At 43.2% G+C, this 27,644-nt stretch overlaps 1 protein-coding gene across 1 annotated transcript in view; it reads left to right on the top strand.

Annotated features, from left to right (window-relative positions):
• Positions 1–27,644, top strand: part of PHLPP1 (PH domain and leucine rich repeat protein phosphatase 1) — a 205,786-nt gene that overhangs the window by 170,939 nt on the left and 7,203 nt on the right. The window contains exons 11-14 of the mRNA XM_045065697.1: positions 5,585–5,785; positions 8,620–8,782; positions 17,493–17,623; positions 21,886–21,990. Coding sequence (XP_044921632.1) covers positions 5,585–5,785; positions 8,620–8,782; positions 17,493–17,623; positions 21,886–21,990 — 600 coding nt within the window. The remainder of the gene's footprint in view (positions 1–5,584; positions 5,786–8,619; positions 8,783–17,492; positions 17,624–21,885; positions 21,991–27,644) is intronic.

Consider the following 27,644-nt stretch of genomic DNA (forward strand, 5'->3'; position numbering starts at 1 on the left):
TGTTTCTCCAAGTTTGTCTTCGGAATGCCCTGGGGTACGTATTAAAGATGCAGAAATCTGACCCGTATCTCTGTTCTGCTGACTCAGCATGGTCCCTCTTCAGAATCCTTAACTCCACAGAATTCTGAAGCCTTACCCTGATCTACTTAATAAGAGTATCTGGGAGTTGAATTTGAGAATCATGTACCTTCTGATAGGAGGGCACAGTATCACTTCTCTGTATTTTTGCCAAAAATGCACCACGTTATTCTAATGATAAAACATCAGATAAATCTAAATTGGGAGAGATTCTACTAAATAATGGTCTAGTACTTTTCAAAGGTGTTAAAGTTGTTTAAGACAAAGAAGACTGGCTAAAGGAGGCTAAGGAGGCACGATGACAAAATGTAATGTGGGATTCTGGGTTGGATCCTGGACCAGGCAGAGGAGGACATCAGTGGGATAATAGACGAAATCGGTATAAGGTCTATAGATGAATTTGTAGTATTGCATAAGTGTTAAATTAATTCTTAATTAATTTTACTTAATTTTTTAAACCTAATTCTTTTTGTGTTCTTATTCAGCAGTTCTTCCATGTGTATAATTTTTGTTCCTTTACCTGGTAGCCTTGTAGCCAGGCAGATTTTCATACCTTCCAAATGATAATTCTGTTAGACTGTATGCACTTTTTCTTCAGTTGGAATCCCCACTATTAGGTGGTGTTGCTAGGCAATTAATAATTGTGGCTCTTTTTTCAAATTGATTAGTGGGGTATAACATTAATTTAGTGGGTTTCTACCAGCACTTGAAAAAATTCAGTAGGTTAGAAAATATTGTTAGAGTTAGGTTAAGTCGTGATTGTGAAACTTTTTTTTTTTTTTTTTACTTTTTAAAAAAGATTTTATTTATTTCAGAGAGAGAGCAAAAGCAGAAGTGGCAGAGAGAGAGAGAAAATCTCAAGCAGACTGGGTTTGAGAACAGAGTCCGACACGGAGCTCAATCTCACGGCCCTGAGATCATGACCAGAGCCGAAACCAAGAGTCATGTGTTTAACCAACTGCACCACCCAGGCAACGCAAGATTCTATTTATTTATTTGTTTGTTTATTTATTTATTTATTTATTTAAGAGATAGAGAGCAAGCCAGGGGGTGAGGAGAGGAAGAGAGGGAGAGGGACAAGCAGACTCCGGGCTGAGTGCAGAGCCCAATGCAGGGCTCCGTCCCACGACTCTGAGTTCATGACCTTAGCCAAAATCAAGAATCGGACGCCTAACCAACTGAGCCACCCAGTGCTTCGGTGAAACTTTTACTTATGCATGTATATGTTGCATTTGGACTGGGTGGTCATGTACAGTGTAGTTTGTACTCTTGGTTACCATCAAACGTTTGAAAGCACTTCCCTTAAGAACTCTCAGCCTTGTGAAGACAGATGAAATTGTTTAAAGTGTGTTCTGTACAGACAGATGATAAGGAATTGAGAGTGTTTCACGGTTCTGGAACATTGGAAGCCAGAAATCAAGGCTTTGTCTCAAAGTAGAAGAGTTTTGCTGGGCTTGGTATCTTAACCTTTTGCATTTTTAATAGGATACAAGTCCCAGTACTGATTGCTAGAAAAATTATTAAAATGCAGAATGCTGGGGCGCCTAGGTGGCCCAGTCCGTTGAGCATCCGACTCTTGGTTTTGGCTCAGGTCATGACCTCAGGGTTGTGAGATGGAGCCCTGTGTTGGGCTACACTCAGCCCAGAGTCTGCTTGAGATTCTCTCTTCCTCTCCCTCTGCCCCTCCCTCCGCTTGCTCACGCACTTTCTTTCTCTCTCTCTAAAATAAATAATTATTTTTTAAAATGCAAAATGCCTGGTATACCTACAAATAGGTAAATCTGTTTTGATACCAAATCCTGTGCTTTGTTTCAGTGACAGAATTCGGCTGTAAAATTGAAGAGTGTGGTGGAAATTACTAAAAAGCAAACAAATAAAAACAAAACAAAACAAAAAAACCTAGATGAGCCAGAGCAGATGGACAGAATGTGCCAAGGAAGAACAGAGCAGTTGCTCAAGAAGCAGGAAGTGGATTTGTCTCCCTGCTGTTGTGGGCAATTTTCCAAATGCTCTAGGGCAGGAGCTGTACATGAGTTTTTTCCCTGCAAGTTTTGTACTTTCTGCAAGTGTTTGAGTACTAAGTTTTCTTAAGAATGGATTTTAAAGTACTGTGCACATGTGGTCCCCACACCACCCAGCAGGTGCCCTGCTCGACCTCCAGCATTTCTGAGAGAAAGGCCTATGAGATTGTCCTCAGGAAAATATTTTAATATTACTGTTTTTTAACATTTGAATTTTGGAGAGATGTGTTAGGGACTCATGGACTCTTAAGATTAATGAGGTCTGGGTTTTATTTCTGGCTCTGTCATTAATTACAATTTAATAATTGCCAAGTAAGTTGACTTTTCTCGCCTTGCATTTCTGTCTTTGGTGAAATAAGAGGGGCATGTGATGACGGGAGAAGTGAATGAAACAGACCATAGGGAAGAGCCGTGGTCTCCACAGAGTACCTTACAGATGAGTAGAAAGCAGTCATATGGTACTGCTTTTTCGATTTAGCAGAGGAGGGTTGCCTAGTGAAGAGGATTATATGGATGAAACATTTCTTGGCACGGGAACCAGTCTTTTATCTGTTAAGCTGTTATCACAAAAATCTAGAAGGCAGTGGCTCAAGGAGGTTATCACATCATCTTGAGTTGAGACCAAACTCCGTGCTTTAGGTATTTTATGGAGGTTTTGAAAGCAGGGAGCAGGGTTATATATCCTGTTCTTGAGTTAAACTGTTAAGTGAACTGGAGAAATTTTGGAAAATTAAAGTAGTTGCTCCTTCTGGTGGAAGTGCAGCACCTAGACCATTAAGCCAGTCCAGTTTGTCTTCTGCTGAAACACTGTGAGGTTGGGGGACAAGTGTTTCTATTTTTAAGAAGATGGTCTTTGAATTGAATTTTCCTGAGACCATTATAATCAAAAATCTTCTTAGCCCAATTTTTTGCTCTCTGACCGTTAACTAACAAGATGATTCAGTCAGGCCTTTCAGTTCAAATCAGATCCTCTGGAACCAGCCCATGTAGTTTCAACTTAGTTTCATTTCCTGGAGGGTTAAGATGTGGGATTTTTTTTTTTCTCCTCTTAATTTCCCACCAAAGAGTATATAGCTCCTTCAGTGCAGCAAATTTCAACAAGATGAGAGGAAGAGTCTCTCTGGAAATCACTTTCTTCCCTTCATTCAGATGTCGTGAGGGGTTTTCAAAGTCCCTTTGGCAGCTTTCTAGGTGAGCATTCACTGGTCAGTCTTTTTTCCTTTCAAAACAACATTACCTCCTTTTTTGGCCTGAAAATATGCAAACATTCATGAATTCTCTCTTACCGTGTCCGGAACTATATATTGCCTAGACTATTAAGTTTTAATGAGATTGTCATATCGTTTCCCAGCCAACCCCAGCCATGATGTTCGGGGCAGTGCATTTTAATTTGTTCTAACCCTTCACTGAAGAAACTCTTACCAGGGTATTTAAGTCAGGTGATATAAGCGGGACCTAATGAAACAGACTCCATAAAAATACTTTGAAGAACTACGGTGCTGAAATTGGTTTCCTTCCTAGTTCAAAACCATTTCAGAAACTGCATGAATGACCTTTATTTTCTTCTGTGGCGCACACACGACTATAATTTCCCATGACTATTTATGGTCTGTACAGCCCTTTCTAACTTCCTTTTTTTTTTTTTTTAAATGTCAACGGAATACGTGTTTCTTTAATGGAAAATGTTCTATTTTGGGGAAGCTGCTTTTCCTAAGACAAGTAGTGGAAGTGGAGTGTGTGTGTGAGTATGTGTGGGGAGTTTGCAGGATTCGGGAGGACTGGTGGATTGAGAGCTTGGTGTGCAAGTCCTGGTGATGACTCCCGTATAAAAAGCCTTGTTTTTGTCCAGGGTTAAAAATAACTGTACCTCGTATTCCATAGTCTTTTTTAAGGAAGACGTTGTTCCTTTTTCCTACCATATGGCAAAGTAGTCCTGAATTGGACGCTGAAAGTTTCAACCCCAAGTGGTTGTGAAACCAGAGAAAGGTGGTTCATTAACAGGCTTTTCCAGGTGGGGATCCAAGGTGGCTTTGACCTCGGTAACCGCAGTGCAGAGTGTGACGGGCAGACCACTTCTCACGTTCCGGGTGCTGCAGCTTCACAGCGGAGCCCACACGGTGTGGGTCCGTTGCGAGGCTGGAAGGTCCCCTGTGGGACTCAGGAGCCATGCACAGCCGCCTTCTGTCTGTCCCTTCTCTTCCCAGGGGCATGAAGCCTCATCACAGCAGGGACTCTGCTTCCGTTCTCCAGCTTTGCATTTTATGTTTATCTCTGTTTCACAGCAACTGTGGAAGGACTATGTGATATTTAGTTAGCGAGGGTCTAAAACCATTCTTCACGTTTTAGCTGTTTTTCACTCTGTCATTTGGAACCTAGTACCATAGACACCCTGTTTGTTTATTTTAATATAAATCTTATTGAAGTATAATATAAATACAGAAAAGGAGCCAAATCATATGTGTAGCACTTGACGAATTACATGAACATGCTGTGTAACCAGCACCCAAATCAAGAACCAAAGCATTCTTGTATTGGAAAAATTAGAAGCCTTCTCCATACTACTTCCCTTCCCTGACTTCTAGGAGCATACATTAATTGTTCAAGTTCTTTTTTAAAAGATTTATTTATTTATTTTAGTGAGCGAGAGTGTGCATGTGTGTATGAGGGGAGGGGCAGAGAGAGAGGGAGAGGGAGAAAACAGGCAGACTCCCCACTGAGCGTGGAGCCCATATCAGGGCTCTATCCCATGACCCTGAGATCATGACCTTGAGCCAAAGTCAAGAGTCGGGGCTCGGAACAGACTGAGCCGCCCAGACGCTCCCTACTATAGTTTTGCCCGAGTTTGAATTTGATGATCATGGACTCGTGCAGTGAATCCTCTGGAACGGCCGCTTCACACTCTTCTCTCCGGCACCATCGCTCTGTTCATGGGAGCGGTTGCCGTGCGGCTTCTCGCTGCCGGGTAGTAGCCCGTCGTTTCAGTACGGAGCAGAGAGTGTGGCCTGTGGTTGTGAATGCGGGTCCACCCCTGTGGTGGGGCACCAGACTGAAAAGGACGCAGTCACTGTGTGATTTTGTTTATTGTGGCCCTCCTGCCTAATTGTTTTATTACTCTAAGGCCTCTTTTATTTAAAAATAGGCGATTGTTTTCTCTTCCTTAAGACAGAAGAGTAACTTCACCTTATCACTTTCCCTCCAACTCCCTACCAGCTCTAAAATTAACGACTTCCTCTCCCCTTTGTGCTTCCATAAAAATTGATTTTTATCTTTTTTATTTAACACATCTAGTCACCGGGTTCATCGGCGATAGTGAAGTTATGTATTCGTGTGCCTGTTGGTAAAGGCAAGGCCTACTTTTAAGTTTGTGTTTCTAAACCCAGTTTCCAGGATGCCCGCTATCAGTCAGAAAACATCTAGATTTGTGGAGGCTTCTGGGCTAGGCCTCTGGCTTATCAGCGGGATTTTGTTGCATTTTGTCATCGCAGCCTGAGGTTCCTGAACGCATCTGCAAACAAACTGGAAACGCTTCCTCCAGCCACTCTTTCTGAAGAGACGAACAGCATCTTGCAGGAGCTCTATCTGACCAATAACAGCCTCACGGACAAGTGCGTGCCCTTGCTGACAGGACACCCCCATCTAAAGATCCTTCACATGGCCTACAACCGGCTTCAGAGTTTCCCAGCAAGGTAAGAAGATCCCTGAGCGACGTTCGCCATTGCGTGTCTGAAAATGGACTCAGAGATGGAAAGGCAAAAGATCAAATGTTGGTTTCCCACATCGTGTGAGGCTCGTTCCTCCGCACCCTGTTCACAGCTGTCTTTCATCCTAGCCACGAGTAACGTTTCCCTAAAGAGGGACGTGGTCGTTTTCCTAATCTGAATGCGCCCAGAGCCCCAGTCACTACAATGTCACTTGTGATTTCGAAATAAGGCATGTCGCTTCATGGGCGTGTTTTTTCCTGCTGACTCTTTTTAACCAATTGATTTTTTAAAATTACCCTAATATGGTGTTTGGGAATTAGAACATAAAGCAGGATGCCTGACGCTTCTTAATCAGCTCCTGGCTTGTATATTTGTGCTGTGGTGTAAAAAGCAGCGGTGGTCTGTGCAACCACAGACACCCTTAGCATTATAAATAATTTATGGCTCTCGGAATATTCCAATTTTAATTCTGTTGTAATGTGAACTTCTAATTTGGGGGAGCAGCAGCGTTGCGTCTAACTTTGACTAAATCCCCACACTGACCCTAGAAGGACTTACTCCGCTTTCCGTGTCATTGGCATTTGTCCGTCAAACAAGTCAGGACTCGGGACACACACCCACACATGAAAGAAGCAAACACTAACCTCTCTGGTGTTCTGCTGCTAACTACAGCGCCTGGGACAGAGCGAAGCATTGGCACAGCTTCCTTTCACTGCCATCAAGGCTACGAATCTATTGAAACCTTACTCTGCATTGCAAATATGCATTGACTTCCAGTACTGCTCTGTTTTTTTGTTGTTGTTGTCGTATATCTTTATTTCTTTACTTTTTCCTCTCATTTGATGTTAATGATTAAACCTTTTTTCTTCTGTGTACTTTACTTCTATGTACTTTTACTGTGTACATAGTATTTTACTCTGGAATGCGGAGATGATTTTTTTTTTTGAAGATTTTATTTATTTATTTGACAGAGGGATCACAAGTAGGCAGAGAGGCAGGCAGAGAGAGAGGGGAAGCAGGCTCCCTGCCCAGCAGAGAACCTAATGTAGGGCTTGATCCCAGGACCCTGAGATCATGACCTGAGCCGAAGGCAGATGCTTAACCACTGAGCCACCCAGGCGCCCCGAGGAGATGATATTTTTGAAGGAAAACATGGTCATCACATAACAATTATATCTCCAACCAAAAATCCATTCTGCTGTAATTTTGGTCTCCCTGGGGATTGTGATGTGGCTCAGAAACTCCCCTGAGGACCCCGAGTTCCTTAAGAGTCAGAGCTGTGATTGGTCCCCATCAGGCCCATATATCCAGTGAGGGCTGGCCTAGGGTCGGCAGTGTGCAGATAGCTGCCGAGCTAAGAACACGCTCCAGTGGTCCGGCCCTGTGAGCGCCTTCTCTATGTGTTGACGGATGGAAACTTCTTTAACTTTTTCTCTCTTGGGCCTGATTTCTATACTTTCAGTCATTTTCATGCCCCATTACTCATTGACTTCTCCATATTCCTTTCCAAAAAGTAATTGTCTCCCAGATTCAGGCAGTGGGAGCTGGATTCCATCCGTGTCCACGTGTGCAGTGTCCATAGCACACCCGATGCTGTGTCAGCTGCTTGGATATCCAAGGACCCGATGTCGTCAGATAAAAACTTAGTTCTTACTGTATCTCCAGCATATATTTGTTATCAAGATAAGCACATAAGATAGCCTTTATATTTGAGAGATGACAGGAAGAAAAGTAATAAAAAGATTTCTTGCTTACTTTTTTAAAGGTTTATTAGGACACTTGCAGCCGTAATGAACAGAGGAGGTATCGACAGTTGTAAACTAAGTGATTCAGGTTATAAGTCTAAGTTACACTCACTGGGAATCCTATGGATTTTAAGATCCAGCACCACCAGTGATAGAAAGAGTCCGAGGGGTGGTAGATGCTGTTACAGGATTGCAGGGGTAGAAGGTTATTTCCTCCAGATTTACAGAAAGGGCGAGAAACCCTAACTGAAATTTTCTTCATTCAGTTACTATAATTATTATTATGATGATGATCACTATTAGATTAAGGTTGAACGACAAAAGACATTCTTAAAAGTGTTTGATACATTAGGGCATGTTATTAAAGTGAGGTTAGAGAGAGTCTGCTTTTGTAGATGTTTAATGGGAGATGGGAAAAATTTCTTTAGGGAGTGGCTTGAACTTGGGCACCACCAGAAGGTCGAGAAAGGATCCAGATGATATTCCCCACCATGCTACCATCAAGAATGACGTCGGAGGAATCTGGGGAGTAGGGTTTTAGAAGAAAGCACACCTTCATGTGATCTAGAGCCCCATTCTCCTCTTCACCCCCTGGAGTTCTCAGTGCAATACAAAGAAATCCTCAGACTGAGTTCTTTTAAAGCACTTACACTGGCTTTTGACCCACCTGAGTAGGATTTTTATTGGCGTTTGGACTAAGCTACATAGCATAGTGATTATTGCTGGGATACCTTAATTCACACAGAGAGTTTTAAAGGAAAGGGACACCATTTTCCTGTTTTGGCTTCATTTGAAGAGATGAAGTTAGTAGTTTCTGTTCTGTAGTACAAAAGGAGGTATTAAAGTACTTCAACACTCAGAAACTACTGAAAAATGGTCCTGTTTGTTAACATGGCTATTACAAGGGAATCTCTTTTTTGTAATTCTGTTATAGTTAACACTGTATATTATACACATCATCCTTTAAAGAATCTTTGGACTCATAGTAAATTCCCTTTATATATATATATTTTTTTTCTTAAATTGCCTTATGATTCTTTTTTGGCCCCCCCGCTTGGATTTTCTCTTTTTTAGTAAAATGGCGAAACTGGAGGAGCTTGAAGAAATCGACCTCAGTGGGAATAAGCTGAAAGCGATCCCGACGACCATCATGAATTGCCGGCGCCTGCACACCGTGATTGCTCATTCGAACTGCATCGAAGTCTTTCCTGAGGTGATGCAGCTCCCGGAAATCAAGGTATGTGGGCTGATCCCATAACTCCCAGCTGCGGGTCAGGAAAGAGCTGTTTCCTCCAGTTCATCGGTCCGGAATGTTTGCACCTTTGTTAGATTGAAGGCTCAGTCCTCCGTGCTCCGTCCTCCTAACTCCCGGGCTTCCCTGTCGAGTCAACAAGGGAGAGGAAAAAAAAAAAAAATGATTAGGAATTGGGAAGATTCTATTTTGGGCTCTGTCCATACTTGCTGTGTGAATTAAGGCTAACCATAGAGCCCCCCAACTCTGTCCCATCTGTCTAACAATGCTGTCCTCCTCCTTTCCAGGCTGGGTCAGAGGCTCGAAGAGTATGTCACTCAAACTCTGACCGCAGTTTGGAAAAGTTAACAGTAGCACATGCACACGTGGGCCCAGACTCCCTCCAATTAAGTAGCACCCAACACCACGGCACCCGGTCTGTAGTAAGTCCCCACACAGATACGCCGAACACTCATTTCAAGTTAGTGAGATTAGCAGAACAGATGCTATTCCCGTTTGATATCGGGGTGCTGAATAATGAAGGGATTTGTGTACCCAAAGACAGCAAATTGGGGGCAGAGGCAGTGTGCAGTTCCTGACTCCTGACTTGGGGTAAATCATAGGGTGAAACCAGGGCACCAGAATGAAAGCCGTCTGACAACTTCTTATGCGTGTTTTTTTGGCACAAAAGTAAGAAGTTCTTTACATAGCATGGATTTTTTTCATTTGCATCTTAGTATTTTTGATCATTGGTTTTGTGCTTAATGAAACTTAACTCTAGGGTTCTAGAACTCTAGCGGTTCTAGGCCTGGAGCGCATTGTAATCTGAAAGGGGGCAGAAGGCATCCTACTCGGCCACTCTTCGTGTTTCAGGGACTTTGCGATGGGGGCTTTGTGTCTCAGATTGAAGCAAGGTGCAGACATTGGAGGACACTTGAGCCCCCGTAATCTTTCATCGTAGCCGCTTTTGTACCTTTGCGTGGTCGAGGTGTGCACGTGCCATTTCCTCAGTGTGTGCATGTGTGTGCTGCAGCCTGCGATGTGTTTGCCACGAGCGCGCTGTCGTGTGCTACATCGCGGGCAGTGCAGAATTTGGGCGACAAGCCAGCAGCCAGGGTCAACTTTTACTGCCCACATTGTGCCTTCCACGCTGGCGAAGAGGCGGACCCAGAGCTGGACCCCAGCGGCGGCTTCCTGAGCTGCTGCGAGAGGGCAAGCGCGGGCCTTCCTCACGGCCCGGCTGGGAGGATGACAGGGAGGAGCGCGTGTGCACGTTCGCGGTGGCCGGAGCGAGAACTCTGGAAAGGTTCGCTGTGATTCCTGCGGCCCGGGATGTGGTCCAGCTGCGGTGCTGATTATACAGAGCATCGGTTCCGGCTGCGGGGCAGCAAAACGCGGGAGTCTGTTGCTGAAACAATCATGTCATCGCCTGCAGCACCAGCCTAGTAGCTAAGCTCCCCAGGGCTCCTGTGCTGCCCTGTGCTGGGCCCCTGGGGCCGCTCTGTGCTGTCACAGGGACCTCCGTGCGCGGTGGCCGGTCGGACCCAGGGCAAGAAGGGAAGAGCCTCCCGCGCACCTCCCGTTGGCTGCCCGTCCTTCCTGCTCCTGGCTTTTGACGTTCTGGAACTCTGAGTTGTGGGTTAGGCTCTTTTTTTCCTCTTCTTTTCTCTTCTTTTCTTTTTTTTAAAGTATCTAGTTTAAAAGTACAGATACAAAAAAAAAAACATACAGATACATGTAGACATTTAAACTTTTCAGGTTTTGACTAGAGTGTGCAAAATCTGACTCTTGCTCTGTGAAAATGAATTCTCTCCTAGACTCTTCTTGGCTTCCTGGATTCTAAAGTTGGTGCCTTCTATTTCTGTTGAACGTCTCCCCCGTTGACTTCTGTCCGCACCTGACTACAGCTCCTTTAAAAGTTTTACTTCGGGTACTAGTTTTTTTTTTTAAGATTTTATTTATTTATTTGAGAGAAATCACAAGTAGGCAGAGAGAGGGAAGCAGACTCCCTGCTGAGTCGGAAAGCCCAATTCGGGGCTCGATCCCAGGGCCCTGAGATCATGACCTGAGCCAAAGGCACAGGCTTAACCCACTGAGCCACCCAGGAGCCCCTGGTACTGCTTTTTTAATGGTTCTCTTTCTTTTGGTCTTTGATTTTTCATGTTGTCCCACATATTATATCTTAGCAGTTTCTGTGTGTTAGTAATATCCTCTTTTTTTTTTTTTTTTGTAATTTTATTCATTTATGTGTCAGAGAGCATGCACAAGTGGGGAGAGGGGCAGGCAGAGGGAGAAGCAGGCTCCCCCCTGAGCAGAGAGCCCGATGTGGGGCTCGATCCCAGGACCCAGGGATCATGACAAGGCAGATGCTTAACCCACTGAGCCTCCCTGGTGCCCCATGTCCCGTCTTCCTGATCCAGCTCTTCCATTCCCAGTAGAGAGAGGTCTTGTTGTTGGGGGTTTTCTTTGGGGTGGGAGTGGTGATGAGCTGTATCAACGATCCGGGACATACAGAAGCATACATTCTGCAGCCCTGGGCAGATAGCGTTTATAAAGTAGTAGCTCTGTTGTTTTAGAACTGAACGAGTATGTCAGTGTTCTGACATATGGCAGTATTTTAAATTGCAGTGTAAGTATTTACATACATTCAAACCACCCAAAAGAAAATCCTTGGTAAAAAGACGTGCTGTATCTCAAGTGATAAAATACCCATGAGCATCCTCACTGCGAACCGAGCTCTAAATGAGCATGTTTTTAATGTCCTAAGTTGACCTACTGAGCCTGGACTAAAACTTTATTATTGAGTTGATAAGCCTAGGTGATATTCCTACTGCTGGTTGAAAATGAAGTAATCATGAAGTAGTTCATAAAAGGTATGACGATCATTGCAATTATAAAAGCTGAGCAGGGAACATGATTTAAAGAGGGAGAGGCCCTAGTATGTTTAACTAGCTTGTCCTGTCCGGGTGGCCTCATCTTTTAAAACTTTAAAGGAAAGTGCTTATTCATAGCTTTGTTACCAAAGCTTCAAAGCCAATTATTACTTGAAAGGGTAAACAAGTTCCCCTACTAAAATATATTTTAGCACTAAAATATATGTGCTAAAATATATTTATTTAACTTGAAAAATTAAGCCATTATTCATATACCCCTAAAACAGAAACCATATGTACCTTCTAATCTCGGATAAAATTTAGGTCTGGCCTTTTCTCACTGTGGTACTTCCAGTGAGATCTGCTCATCCTCAGAGATCGATTTCTGTACTTGGGCAGGAAGGTCATATACATTATTAGTAGGAAAACATGTATTTTCAGAATTTTCTGGTGAGCCCAAGTGGACCCAAAGTCAGAGTACTTCTGTTCCTTGGTTTTACTGTCCTCACCTTTGTTTAGCATTTTCAGATGAATCTTCTCTACCTCCAGTCCGGAATTCCCAGAGCAGGTTATATTCTCTCCTGGTTCTAAAATACAGGCTTCCCTCTGGACATAGATCAGCTCTCAGTGAGCTAGAGAAGACGACATGACCCTGGAGTCACCATATAACTCAGACTTGGCTTGGCTGGTCCTGAGCTGAAGTCCACATTTTGGCGACTCATAATGAATCTAGATAGCAAAGGTGACCATGAATATGGCACTTGGTTTCCGAAGATACTAGTTGGGTAACTTCCAATTAGGGACTTACTCTAACCTCTTTTGAAGTGTGGTTTAAGTAGATGAATCAGTGACACATATGGTGAGTGAAATTTGTAGTTTTGACACCATATCAGCAACTTCTGTTTTAAATGTAGCATGTTCCTGTGGCATCTTGATTTTAATTACTGGATGATCAAGATCCAATACTGGATAATCTTTAAATGTTTTATTCTTCAGAAGATTATTTTCATGTTGTACTAGGCAGTAAAGAACAACTTAGATAAGGTGAGTGAACTCATCTCTAGGATCTGTGTTATTTTCACCGGGACGTGAAGCATGAGGTATGTTTAATATGCCACACTCTGGAGAACAAAGGTTGCAGAAGTTGACTATCCCTTGGAGTCAAACTGTTCGCTCTTGTTTCAAGGTGAGATGAGACAGCGAGATCCCACTTCGTGATAAAGACGCAAAGAAACCGGGGAAATGGCTGGGTCAAAGGATGAAAGAAAAGGGATTAATTCTTTCCAAAGCAGGCTAATGCAAATGAAGACAGATAGGGACCTCTACCAGGTAGAGTAGAGTAGCTGACCTCACAGACCTGAAAGGTCCTCCAGGCATTTACCTGGCATATCTGAAAGCCAGAAACCTTATGGTCCTAGAATTTGGGTCAGTAATAATTATTTAGGAGATCTCCTAACATTACCTTTAACTTTGATGCCTCACCAAAGTCCCATCCTGGAAAGCCCTCTCAGAGGTGTCAGTAGTGACCCCTTTGCTGTTGCAACGGTGCACACTTGTGCCTGTGTTGATCCGCTGCTGGAGTAGGATGTTTATTCTCTCTGGCCTATGAGTTCCCAGGGAGGGGGGGGCTGGGCTATCATCTCTGTGGATCCCTGATGTCTGGCTTATCCTCTACCGCTTCGTAGGCGCCAAATCAATGTTCCTTTGGGTGACTTCTTGCATTTATTTGCTTAATGAATTCATAATGAAAATCAGTGAAACTGTTCAGAGAAAAATCACAGTATTTGTAATAGAGAAGGAGGCTTTATGTAAGATTAAAGGTCTTTTGCAACTCCCTGATGAAAGGTGGGGTAGTTTAAACAATATACATGTCTGAATAAGGACAGGAATAATTACATGAGCAGCTTTCACCCTGTGAGGGCAAGGGAGTGCAGAGGTGATTGGGAGCCGCACCTCCCCCCCAGCCACCGCACCTGTCAGAGCTGTGGGGCAGCGTGGCCAGGGTGGCGGGTCGGGGGCTGGCTGTGCCCCGGAGCGTGGAGCAAGTGGCTGTGGTTGCTCGGAGCTAGGAGATGAAACGGCTGCGTGCGGGCAGCACAGGCAGTGACCCGGCAGGTCCTCCAGCCCACACTGCTGTGAAAACAGATACACAGGGGGCACCTGGGTGCTCAGTCCGTTAAGCATCCGACCCTTGGTTTCAGCTCAGGTCAGGATCTCTGGGTCCCGGGATCGAGTCCCAAGTCGGGGTCCGTGCTCAGTGTGCAGTCCTCTTGTGATTCTCTGTCCCTCCGCCCTTCCCACTCGTGCTCTACAATATATAGTCATCTTTAAAAATTGATATGCCGGATGCCTGCGTGCCTCATTTGGCTGAGTGGCTGCCTTCACCTCAGGGCACGATCCCATGGCCTGGGATCGAGCCCCGCATCAGGCTCGCTGCTCAGCATTTGCCTCCGCTGTTCCCCCTGCTTGTGCTCACTTGTGCTCTGTCTCTGCCAAATAAATAAATAAAATCTTAAAAAAAGACATGCCTATGTCTTTAGTAATGCTTTGTGAGGAAAACATAATAAAGATATTGGAACTTTGGTGATAATTATACTTAAATAATAAATCTGTTCTCTTTAAGATGCACTGGTTATTTCCCTGTGCTCTTAGCGAAACGTGTATTAGCAGTAATTTTCCTCTAAGTCATGAGTTCCTCCAAATATGACTTATCTCACTTTTTCCGAGGATTGGATGATTCTGTTTTGAGTATTCTTTCCAGAATTTTGTGTGATAGCCAAGTAATTTCTGTAAGCTATGTCCGAGAATAGGCCTGAGAGAGGGAAAGGTAACTTTGTTAGTCATGTGGTAGGCAGATTTAACATTCTACTTAACAACGTATTTTCAAGAAAGTTTTAGTGCATTAAACAATATAGAAACAAACATTAAATGACATAGGCTATGCAAATACTGTGTTTTTCTCCAGTTTCACCCCCCAGTTTTCTGTTTTCCCAGCGGTAGCCATTAAACTCACTCAGCCAACAAGAGTTTGTTGAGAACTGTTAGAAAAATGGGAAATAGTCCTTGTAAGTAGAGCATTTACCTCTTATGTGAATGCCAGTAGGTCAGCGCCGGGTACCAGCGTCCTGTAATTTTTATGAGCAAATCTTCGACGTGCACAACCGTCTGCACTTCCTCCAGACCGAATTTAACCTAAGCACGTGCATCTCAGTTCCCATCCTGGCTGAATTACCGAGGACCTTCTCAGAAGGTTCCTTCAGGTATTCGGTTCAACAGAGAACTCCCCGCCCGTCCCCGGGCAGCGGGCTGTGTGCCGGCTCCGCGCTGGAAGGCGACCGTTCGCTGGGCATCGGCTCTCCGCGCCGCCCAGCACTCAGCACGCGGGAGAAGCCGCCGGGCCGGTTCCCAGGACCGTCGTCTAATGGAAAGACGAAATAAGGGGCATCGGTTGAAACAGGTCCTAGTGGAAGTGGCACTGAGTTGAGACTTAAAAGAACAAGGCAGATTTTTACCAGGTGGGAGGCAAGAGAAGCTCGCCGCATCCCAGCCCCAGAGCGTAGTTTGTGCAGAGGCACACGTGAGAACCAGAGCTGGGATGATTACCCGCCGCAGCCGAGCACGGAGCGCAGGGAAGCTGGTGGCGAAAGGTGCGGAGGAAGGGCCTTGTCTGACCGAGGAGTCTGGTGGCAGATTGGAAGGCAGTAGGGGGCAGCTGAGAGACAAGACGGAGTGCGATCAGATGGGATACAGCCCATCAGAGTCACCTGACAGCACCGTGGGGGGCGGCTCAGAGGGAAGCCAGACGGGAGCAGAGGCGATGCCGTCCCAGGGCTCCCGGGAGCACCCGTACGATGGGACAGGACACAGGAGCTGGCTGCAGTGCGTGAAGGGTCCGGGCGGGGGGTGCGGGGGTCGTCATGCTGATAAGCACCCCTGAGAGGATTATTTATTTCACCCGCACTGTCTTTAGAAATAAATACCCTACTGAACTCATTTTATAATTTCGTAATTTAACGATGAGCAGTTAGAACTGCACAACTGTGGAAGCTTAAACCATTAGGTAACATTAGAAAAATGTTGCTTTTCAGTTTCATAAAATTCAGTCATGTTCGGAAAGGTCTCTAGTCTTTCCCTGGAGTGCATGCTCTGACCTGAATTTGTTTCTGCCGATCACTTGCTCTAAGTCACGCAGGGCAGCCCGTAAGCTCGGGTCTCATCACTGCGCCGCACATCGTGTCGGTACCATTTGTCTTCTCTGTGCTGACGGATGTCCTGGGCGAATGGCCCATCAGTAATAAGTATTCCCAGCTTTTCACTGAAGTCCAGGTGACTGTTAATGCAACCATTATTTATGAGTGGAAAAGGAGAACAAAAGCAGAGGAGAGTTTCCCTGGTGTTTAGGTTAAGTGAATTTATGTACTTAGAGTATTAAGGGTCTCAAAGGTGTTGGGAGTGCAGATATGGAACAAGTGAAATGTGATGAAATCGTGCCTACCATTACGTTTTTTTAAGTTTGGATTTATATGAATAATCCAGTAATAGGAACACTGGTTGTGTTAGGGTGCTGCATTTCAGGCAGATTTTCTAAGGTTTTTCTAAGGTTTTCTGCTGGTCTAACTTTTTGTACCGTGGTTATAATGCTCTCATAAGAAAGAGTAACTATTTTAAATTTCAATATAATTTTATACCGTTGCTTCCATTTGGGAACAGGGTATAAAGCAGTTTGGAAACACTGCATCATTTGGAGTCGGTTGAGAATCTGTTTCTCAAAAAAATGCAGGTTTTCACTTTATTCAGTCTCTGTCCCTCCCCAACCCATAATAGACAAGAATTTTTCCAAATAAAAATGAGTTTGTCCATTTTTAAGATTCTAAAATTCTTGGATACAGTTTGCCCTTCAAACCATCTTAAAATCTTGAAGAGGCTCTAGAGGCATTTTCTTAAATTATAATAAGCCACTGTCCCAAGCCAGATCGTCAAACGCTTCCTGCCCATTCTGCTGAATTGTGAGTTACATGTTCGTTTATCCAGAAAAATTGCCAATTACTCTTGTTCTGTCTTGAACCAGGTGAGCCGCCTTCTACCCTGGTTCCCTGCTCCCGTCACACAAACGCAGCCCCTCAGTTTAGGGCTTCCCTCATTTAAGCCTTACAAGGTTTTGTGAGAAAGGATGTATTTTCCCCATTCACAGGTAGCACCTAATTTTTATTCTAATCAATACGCTGACCCTTTTTGTGGCTGTTTTCCAAATGAGATGAGACAGGAGCTGTGGGAGAGTTCAGGTCGTGGATGCCTGGAGGGCGGGCTTCGTGTCGGACTCACGCCTGTTTCCCTTGGTGTATAGTAGGCATGTCCACCAGCTCGTCTTTTACCAATTTATTTAACTTCTTTTGAATTATCTTCTCATTTTGGATGTTTCCCTGCCTTTCCTCATTTTACGAGTGTTTTGGCTTAAGAAAGCCCTTCACCGTTCCATTTTGATGTGATAACTGTAACCCCCGTGGCCATAACAGGTGCAGAGATTTTGTGAGCAAGGAGAAAAACCGGGCTTAGGATTTTCAGTTAATGCTTACTTTTTAATATAGAGATAAGCTTAAACGGATCAAGATGGGGAGAATAACAAACACAAATTTTCTGCGTTAGTCAAAGACAGTAAACATTTTAACTGCATTTAGCAAAATCTGTTTCGGGTGTTTACGGGAGGGTAGCAGACAACCTTGTTTTTCTGCACTTGGCCAGCATCGTGGCAGTGACTGGTCCGACGCTTCTCAGGGCAGCGGGTGGGAGCACAGAGCCCCCGAACCCCCTCCAGGCCCTCACTTCCTGTTCCCCTCGTCCTTCAGTGCGTGGACCTGAGCTGTAATGAGCTGAGCGAAGTCACTTTACCAGAAAACCTGCCTCCAAAACTGCAAGAACTAGACCTGACGGGAAACCCCCGACTTGCCCTCGATCACAAGACCTTGGAACTGCTGAAGTAAGTGTTCTGGGGCGTGCGGCGGCCCCGTCTGTGTTCACGGATGGCGGGATTTACAACGTAGAGAAAACGCTGAACAGAATAGGAGGGACCTGTTGACTCAGTAGCTGTACCTGCACACGTGCGAGGGGATTTTTGAGTCCGTAGTTTACCACCGTGGAAGGCCAAAACCAATTTCGAATACTTGGAAACTCAAGTGTCCTGTCAGAACGTTCCCGAGGAAGTATCCAGACAAAGAGAGAACAAGAATAGTGAACACAGAGAGGGAGAAGGGGATGGAAGGAAAGGGGAGCGCACGATGACTAGCCAAGACCTAAATTTACATCGCAGTTACTGGTAACATGGTGTGACGCTTAATGCAGATGTTGTGAAATGATTTGGAAGGAGATGCGAGATGTGGGGAAAATGTACAGTGTGCAACTAAAATCCAGATTATTTAAGCAAAAGTGGCAGTGTGGGGTAGTTAGAGCCTGCTAAGTTATCTTCTTGCTTGGGGAAAGAATTTCTTTGATACAGTCTCATTCTTGATGTCAATGGAGACTTACAAGTTCACTGTGTAAAACATTAAAGGAAACTTCATTAGAAAAGATGTATTTAAAAATTTTTTTATCACAGAACTCTAAAAGTCAAGAGAATTTGAATTATGCTTCACAACTGAATACTATGTAGCCATTGAAAGCAATGATGTAGAGTTACATTACTAACTCTAAAGATCTCTGCAGATGATGTTAAATGAGAAGAATGTTTACAAGGAGGTTGTATGGTACGTTCCCACTTTTTTGCAAAATATGTGCGCATTGGGTGTGTGTGCTTGTGTACACCTGGAAAATGCCTGCAAAGACAGAAAACAAAGTGTTACAATAGTGTTATTCTCTGGATCATAGGATTATGGATGGTCTTCATTACCTCCTTTACACTTTTCGGAATTCTTACTGTTTTTTTTGCAGCCAGTCTTAAGTCTTGGACATTGATACACAGTAGTCATTATGTTTGCCGTTTATGCTTAAACCCTGTTATACTGTCTGCTGTTGAAAGTCATATACCATTATCTCAGAAAAAACTGAGGAAGAGTAGAATTTTAAAAGTGAGTAGCATTAATGGTCTATTAATATTATCCTAGGCTTTTAGTGCAAGCCAAAATTTGAACATCACTCAAGGTGATTTCTAGATAGAATAGGCCTCATTAGTTCCTGCTGGTTTTAGGTACTTAATTTTTCAATATATAATTGAAGAACGGAGCTTAAGTAGAGTGTCGTAGGGAAGCTGCAGGGGACCTAGGCACTCTCCACCGTTTACCAGCATGTGAAGCCTTGGCCCGAATTGTTGAGTCTGTACAGACCTTAGTCTTCTCATCTACATGATGAGGAGGACGGCCTACTTACTTGCCAAGGGGCTTCTCAGAACTAAAGTGCATGGATTATCAATATATATTTCATCTTTATACAGGTAACTTTTGAATATTTTTATAAATAGATGAAATTTTGTGTTAAAAATAATTATATCAAAATTAGTTAATGGATATAGCTATTTGGAGGAGAAAGCTGAATTTGTATTACACACCCAAATAAACTCCAGCTAAATTAAAGAGTTAACTCTATAAAATGAAATCATTTCTAGAATAAGAAGAAATCCTATGAATATATGACTTTTTAGGCCAGAAAATATGGGCGGGGTTGGGGGGGGAGGTGGGAGGCAGGGCTCACAAGAGGAGAAATCAATATATAAAGATCGGTGTGATATTTCTGTTATAAATATTTAAAAATATGTTTTATACAGAAAAGTTTGAAATTTCTTTCCAGAAGGAATCAAGGATAACTCTAAAAGGCAATTGACAAACTAAGAAGAAACACTGGCCCAAAAAGAAGAAAAAATAAAAGTATTAATGTTCTCGACAGAAAATATTCTTATAAGTACTCAGCACACAAGCAAAGACCATTAACATTTCACAAAAGAAGTATAGATAGGTACATGAAAACATGATGTTCAGCCTTAGTATATCAAGGAAATATTAAATATTTAAATAACATTTTCCTCCCTCAAATTGGTACCCCTGGAGTACTGTAAATTGACATAACTTTTCTTAAAATGTATTGAATCTGTATCAAGCTTTTTAAAATATTCACATACTTAGACCAAGGTTTTCTATTTCTGTTTCTATTATTTCTAAAAAATAACCAGAAATGTGCTCATTTTAGGCACAGAGGTAGTCATGACGCTATATCTAATTATCTTTAGGATGAACGTAAAATGCCATGGGGAAATACTCGTGATGTCACCTGGTTTTCTGCATAATCCCCCTCCACCATTACTTTCTCTGAGTGAGAGTATGTCCAAGAGCACGGAGGGGGAGGGGCAGAAGGAGCGAGAATCTTAATTAGAACAAAGAAAATTAGAAAAAAGAATTACCCCACTATTACACAAGTGTAAGAAAAATCTATTTGTTAAAGTCTCTGTAGTAAACATGATGCCGGACTGGCCTGAGCTGCTACAAAGAAACACATGGGTTCTCAGATTTTAAAAAGGTAACAATGAAATTGTAACACTTTTATGTAAACATGTTGCCTTCTGTTTGACAGCAAGAAGGCTGCGGCTTTCTCATAAAGTGGGAGAGCTTCCATGTCTAATGTATTTCTTGTGCTCCTGGAGGTTTGGCCTGGTTACTGGGCACCAGCCACGGTGAGTTCATGTGGTGGCTCTTCTGTGTGACCGAGCTCCAGCGCCCGTGTTCTCCTGGACTTACTTAAAGACATGCAAGAGTCAATGTTCAGCTCATGTCTGACCCCTGTGCACAGCCGCGCTCTGTTCAGCTCGGCAGAGAGGGCGAAACACCCGCTTCACCAGAAGGGACTGGTGGGGGCGTTTAAGGATTATTTTTTCTTTAATTTCAGGCTAGGAAATGGAATTATTTCTTTGATGGTTCTGAGTTCTATAAAAAGTATAAATATCTTTAGAAATGAGCCCTCCATTTTTCTCTGGAATTCCAAAAGGTAGCGCAGATGTGATGAGAACCTTGGGTAGGCCTTAAGAAAGCATCTCACTTGCTTACTGTTCTGCATGGGTGAGATCTAGTGCCCGGCCATAGGAACAGCAGCTCATGCCAGCCTGTCTTTTCAAATGCCCTCTTTTATTGTTAGGATTGAAAACTTTGAAAAGAGGGTATATAGCTCTGCTATAAAATAAGGTATTCGTTTTACTTCAGGATTTTCTGTTGGCGTCTTTCCAGTGCAGGATAAAGGGAAGAATGAATGTCTGCTGGTAATTGAGAGTAGAAACTTTTCTTTCGCGAAAGATTTTTAAATTTCAAAGAAATTGCTACCAGCTATTTCTAGAATCAGCATGAACGCAGTTAGATATACGATTTACTTGCTAGAGTTGAAGGATATTCAGTGTTTGTTGTATTTTGGAGTTAAATTCTTGGGGTCATGACAAAAGTGTTTGTGTTAAGAGATTATATGTAAGCTTTTTCTCTTGTGTATGTAACAGGGGGGAAAAACTAGTGGCAGTTTATAAGTAAGTAGGATTTATCTCACGGTGTGGTAGCCAGCCTTTAAAAAAAAAAAAAAAACTGTTTCACAGCTGTAGGACTTCGTGTCTGGGGGCACAGAATCCCTCCTAGTAGGGTGGTTTTTAATAAGAGTTCTCGAGTTTTTGTCTTCCGTCCAGTTGTGGCGCGTGACCCCGAGGCAACATGACTTGTCTCCCAGTTACATTCACAGAGTTAGTGTGTGATTTATTGAAATACCCTTTATTTCATAATTTTATATTCATCTTAGCACGAACGGCTGCAAGTGAGCAAGGAATCAGAAGCGCCTCAGTATTTGTGAAATACCGGAAGGGGGGATATGGGCAGAAATTGGATTTGAGGATGCATGTTGCGGCGTTTCCTCAAATCATTCAAATACAGTATTATTGTGGCTCAGGTTTCGTACTTTGCAAATCTGGGTGTTCATGCTTTAAGAATATACCCAATGTCGTGTTTTCTACACCAAGGTTGAGAGCCGGCCTCTTCCTTCCCAGGAGGCAGTAGCCATCCAAGTGTGATGTGTCAAGGTCTCAAATCACCACCCTAGGATGCTGATAAAAACTAATTTTCATGCCTCTTTGTTTTCACTTTGAGTAGCTAGTTCTTGCTGTATTTTAGACGCATTAAACACAAATGCTAAGTACAGAGTACTTAGCAGGTGTTTTTGTTTCTCAAAGAAAGGTAGCATTTCACACAGATTTGATTTTAATGATTCTGTCCCTTCCTTTTCTCTCATTAGTAATATCCGCTGCTTCAAGATTGATCAGCCTTCCTCGGGAGACGCATCTGGAGCCCCAGCTGTCTGGAGCCACGGCTACACCGAAGCCTCAGGGGTGAAAAACAAGTGGGTGAAACTTGGGCCTGAGAAGCACCTCGAGGCCGCCCCCCTCCAGTGGTGGGGGAGACACACAGTGCTAGCCCACACTTGGCCTCCTGTCACAGCGATCTGAGCAGGATTCCCCAAAGGGAGGCCACCTCAGGCCTTCCAAGAACAGTGAGCTAAGCCATGCGTGGCATCACACACTCTTGTCTTTGTGAGGATGTTGCTAGGAGACAGGGTGACGGACACATTCGGTCTACAGGAGATTCCAGGGTTTGCAGAAAGCCTCCGGTTTGAAAGGCATCCCTGCCCCTTGGAAAAGTCTATCTTTGTCTGAAGCCTGTTTACCAAGCAAAACAGGGGATAGTATTCGGGGAGAAGTGGCCATGATTGTGGCCCCGTGGAGCGGTGTCTTAGAGCCTAGGTTGGCGGGGCGGGGGCGCCGGGGCGGTTCCGCGGGTTAAGCAGCCGCTCTGGATTTCAGCTCAGGTCGCGATCTCCCAGTCCTGGGATTGAGCCCCACGGGGGGCTCTGCGCTCCACAGGGATTCTGCTTAAGGCTTTTTCTCCCTCTACACCCCCACCCCCCAGCTCACACACTGGCTTTCATGCACATGCTCTAAAATAAATGAAGAAGTCTTTAAAAAAGAATGAATTAGGTTGGCAGGAGGTTCCTTTTCATTCCCTGTGACGTCAGCTGCTTGTCTTGCTGCCAGGACGTGTCCATCTCAGTGTCAGTTTCTCTTTCTTCCCTGTCTCAGGTGCAAATACGGATTTTCCTGGGAACTGAATCAAGCTCCTCAGGCTTTTTATGAAGAGGAGCTAATAAGTAGTACCAGAAAATACCAGAAAAGGAGAGCCTCCCATAAATTAGAATAGCCGTCATTAGCTAAGGTATCACAACATGAAATACGGAGAATAGGGAAAGAACAAAAGTGGAAGACGACTCCGTAATACCGAACATTCTACCCTGGGTGCACATTAGAATCGGTCGGGTGAAGAACTTAAATCTTTAACCTGCGCCCGGCATTTCAGAGTGTTTGAAGATTTCCCCCAGGTGACTCTAGTGTGCATCCAGGAATGGGAACCACTGACCAGCTGAATCTCTTTCATGGAAAAAAAAAAAATGGACTTGCAGGTGCCATGCTGCCCCCTTTTTTTTTTTTTTGCTTTGAGCAGAAATCAGAATCGGGTTCTGGACCTGACACGTTGGTCCTCCTTTCCCTAAGGGTGGGACGAGGCGTCGTGCTGTCTGGAGACCAGGCAGCTGCACCTCAGCACCTCTGCTCCGTTCGCCCCGTAAAGGCAGGATAACCAGCTATGCCCAGGCTCTGGTTGTTGTATTAGTTCTGTGTACTTTGCCTTGTGTTAGTACTGTCCTTCGGGGAGAAATTAGTACATTCTTTGGAGCACTCAGAGTTCCTTTCTGGAGATCTTTTTAAAAGACCCAGGTCTTGCTTATAACCACCAGTACGTGAAACTGCTTTCGAATTCCAGAACACTGATGTGAAACCCAAGATTGGCTCTTAAACATCTCTGGATACTAAAATGTATTATCTACTCCTCTATATTAATAAAGCAAGAGACCAATTAGACCTTTTTTCTCTGCATAATTCCCCCTCCACCATTACTTTTTCTGAGTGAGACTGTGTGCCAGAGCAGGGCGGGTGAGGGGCGGAAGGAGCGAGAATCTTAAGCAGGGGCCACACCCAACCCCAACGGGGAGACTAAGCAGGGGCTTGATCTCATGACCCTGAGATCATGACATCATGACCTGAGCTGAAATCAAGAGTCAAATGCTTAACTGACTGAGTCACCCAGATGCCCCAACTTTTAAAAAAAAAAAGGTTACACTGAAGTGTAACATAAGTACACCAAAGTACGTCAATAAGCACCCAGCTCAGTGCACGGTCCCACCGCGAGCGCACTGCAGACCACCGTCTGCACTACAGAACAGGCTGCCGGCCCCTCACCGTCCACGATGCCCGGGTCCTCACCTCACTTCCCCTTACTTTTTTTCCCTTTGGTTTTCCCAGAAGTCTCTCAAGTGTTGTTTGGTTTTTGTTCTGTTTTGAATTGTCGATAAAGTGGTCGCGTAGACAAGAAGCTTGAGGCTTGCCATCTTGAAGGATGAGAGGGGCTGTGCCTGCCTTCTGGTCCCACATCTCTGTTCTTTTCCCCCTCCCCAAGGCTGGTGGTGTTGCCTCCCTAGCTGATCATTTCAGATCCTTTGGGGAAACCAAGGCAGGGAGCTACAACTGAAGAATTTAGATTCTTTCTCAGACTAAAAAACAGGAAGTTTTAGTAGAAAAGAATCACTACTGTATTTTTTAAAGATTTTTTTTTTAAATGCATAGCCTCATTCTGACTAGCAAGGGGAGCTTACAGAAGGAAGATGGAATTAGGATTATTAAATTTTACTTTGCTACAAATAGCCATGTAACTTAGGAAGACTTATTTTCCTTAATAAATGGAGGCAGGAATTTCAGAGTACTGACAGAAGAGCCAGGCTGCCCGACTTTGAATCTGAGCTTCCTACGTATTTGCTCTGTGACCTTGGGCAGTTACTCAACCTCTCTTTGGCTAAAGTTCCTCAACTGTAGAATGGCACTAAAACTAGTGCCTGTCCATGTCATAGGGTTGTTGTAAGGATCCCAAGTCACATATACGTGAAGTACTTAGAACAACACGGGCTGTATAGTAAACAGGCATGTGAGTGTGAGCTGTTAAGGGTAATGGTTCTTAGGACTGTTTATCCCCTAACTCTGGGCGAGCTAAGGTTATTTTTTTCAGGTTCCTATCTCCATCTATCCATGATGTAGATAGGTGCTTTACTGTTCTTATTAATAAGAGCAAGAATAAGAAGTTATTAATAGTCAATAATAGTCAATAAAATTCACCCTTTTAAGAGCACAGCCCTGCAGGTTTTGATGAAAGGATGTGGTTGTGTAACTACCACCACAGTCAAGTTCTAGAGCAGTTCCAGCACCCCCAGAATTCTCCCGTGACCATGTTGTCCGTTCTCCTCCTGACCCCAGACCTTGGCGGCTCTTGACCTGTTTTTGTTGAATGTCACATAGATGGAATTATATAGAAGACGCCGCCTCAGGCTACCTTGTTTCACTTAGTGTAATACATTTTACGTTCATCTGTGATGACACATATTAGTTCCCTTTTACCGCTGAGTACTCCTCCATCGCATGAATATATTGTCATCATCCGTTCACCATCTGAAATCGATGTAGAGTCCCAGGTTTCTAGCAAATACAGCTGTAAATGTTCTAAAGAGTCGTGTACAGGTTTTTGTGCAAACCTGTTTTCTCTTGGGTAAATACTTAGGAGTAGGATTATATATATTTAGTTCCTTAAGACTGCCAGATTCCTTTGCAGTGTTGCATTCCCAGCCACAGCGTGTGAGAGTTGTAGCCGCACACCCATACCTGTGCTTCCTGTTGTAAGGTGGCGGTGGCAGTGGCGGTGGCAGTTTTGGCCGTTCTAATAGTCATAGCTCCATGTGGTGTATTTTGCTTTTCATCCCGGCCAATGATGCTGAGTGTCTTCCCATGCATTTATCATCATCCACATAGCTTTGGTGAGAACAGATTCTTTCTTATCAAATATGATTACTAAAGGTATTTTTGTAGACACCCTTTATCAGATTAAGAATATTGGCTTCTAATCATGCTTTGCTAAATATTTTGTCATAGGCTTTTTCTGCATTCAGTTGAGATGACCATATGTTTGCCTCCGTGGTCTGTTGATGATGGTCAATTACATGGGTTTTTGAATGTTGAATCAGCTTTGCGTGCCCAGGATGAATTCTGCCTGGTCATGCGTGATGTAGTCTTCTTTTCATTTGCTGCTGGATTCCATTTGCTGGTAATTCGGTGCTCGCGTCTGTGTTCATGATGGGCATTAGCCTGTAGTTGTCTTGTGATGTCTTTGGCTTTGGTATCAGGGCAATGCTGGACTCATGGTTGAGGAGTGTTTCCTCCTCTTTAGTTTTCTTGAAAAGTTTGTACAGAATTGATACTTCTTTCTTAAAGGTTTGGTAGAATTTACCAATAAAAGCCATCCGGGCCTGGAATTTTCTTTGGTATCTAACTATACATTCTATTTCTTTGCTATGGGATTATCTATCTCTTCTAGAATGAACCTTTGTAATTTAGGTCTTTTAAGGAATTTATTCCACTCATCTAGTTTTCAAGTTTGACAGACTTGTTCATAATATTATCTTTTAAAATCTGTAGGATCTGTGCTCTCCTTCCTGAGACTGGTGATTTGTCTTTTTATAGTGATCAGTTTGGTTTGAGGTTAATTAATTTTATTGATATTCTCAAAGAACCGGCTTTTGATCTTGTTGATTTCCAGCTGTTTCTGCTTTCTAGTTTATTGATTTCTGTTTATTTTGATTATTTCCTTTCTGCTTGCTTTCAGTTTGTTTTGCTCTTTTCTAATTTCTTAAGTGTAAGTTTAGGTCATTGATTTGAGCTTAGAACATTAATATTCTAATAAAAGCATTTAGAGCTATGAATTTCCTTCTAAGCAATTTCTCCAATATGGAGAATGTACTTTGAATGACTTGAATCCTTCAAATTTATTGAGACTTTTTATGACCTAGATTATGGTCTGTCTGGGAAAGTATTCTCTACATTTTGAAAAAATGAGTATTCTGTTGTTGTTGGGGTAGGATGTCAATTAGATCAAGTTGGTTGATGATGTTGAAGTCTTGAGTATCTGATTATCTACTTATTCTGTCATTGGCTGAGAGATTGTAATTATGGGTTTGTTTCTCCTAGTTTTATCAGTTTTGCTTCATGTATTTCAAAGTTGTCTTAAGTGCATAAACATTTAAGATGTTGTAGCTTTATGATGAATGAACTGATCCTTTTCATTATCAAATGACTATATCTGTAATATTCTTTGTTCTATAATATACTTTAATCTTAATGTATCTTCCCCAGTTTCCTTTGGATTAGTTTAGTATATCTTTTATCCTTTTACTTTTAATCTTTTTATATATAAAGTAGGTTTATTATAGGCAGCATATAGTCAGATCTTGGTTTGGGTTTGGGGGGGTTTTGTTTTTTTTTTTTCTTTTTTCTTTTTCTTTCCAATCCAGTCTGACTTTGCCTTCTGGGGCAGTATTTAGACCACTTGTAGATTTAATGAAATGAGCTGGTTAGGTTTAAATCTGCCAACTGTTTTTTATTTGTCTCATCTGTTTGTTCCTTTTCTCTTTTTCTTCGTTCTTTTGGATTTATGATTCCATTTTATCTCCTTTAATCATTATTAGTTATGCTTTTTGTTCAGTATTTGTAGTATATCTTTAATTATAGTTTACCTTCAAATAAGAAGTTAATCTATCACTTTACATCTAAGAACCTTACAATGTGTATCTCCGTTTCCTGTCTCCTGGTCTTTGTGCCGTTGTCATGTTTTACTTATGTTAAAAACCCCAAAATACGTGGTTATCATTTTTACTTTAATAGTCATTTTCTAAAGCAGTGTTTCTCAGCATCCATGCTATTGACATTTTGAGCCAGAGGCAGGCAGGGAGTGAGGGACTGTCCTGTGCTTTAGAGGAGGCCAAACAACCCCCCCTTGGCCTCTGCCCACCACGTGTCAGCCGCACTGTCCCTCCCAACTGTGACAATCAGAAACGTGTCCCGCGGATAA

The sequence above is a fragment of the Mustela putorius genome, unplaced genomic scaffold (assembly GCF_011764305.1).
Source record: "Mustela putorius furo isolate JIRA1106 unplaced genomic scaffold, ASM1176430v1.1 tig00003858_pilon_pilon_pilon, whole genome shotgun sequence".
NCBI classification, from domain to species: Eukaryota; Metazoa; Chordata; class Mammalia; order Carnivora; family Mustelidae; genus Mustela; species Mustela putorius.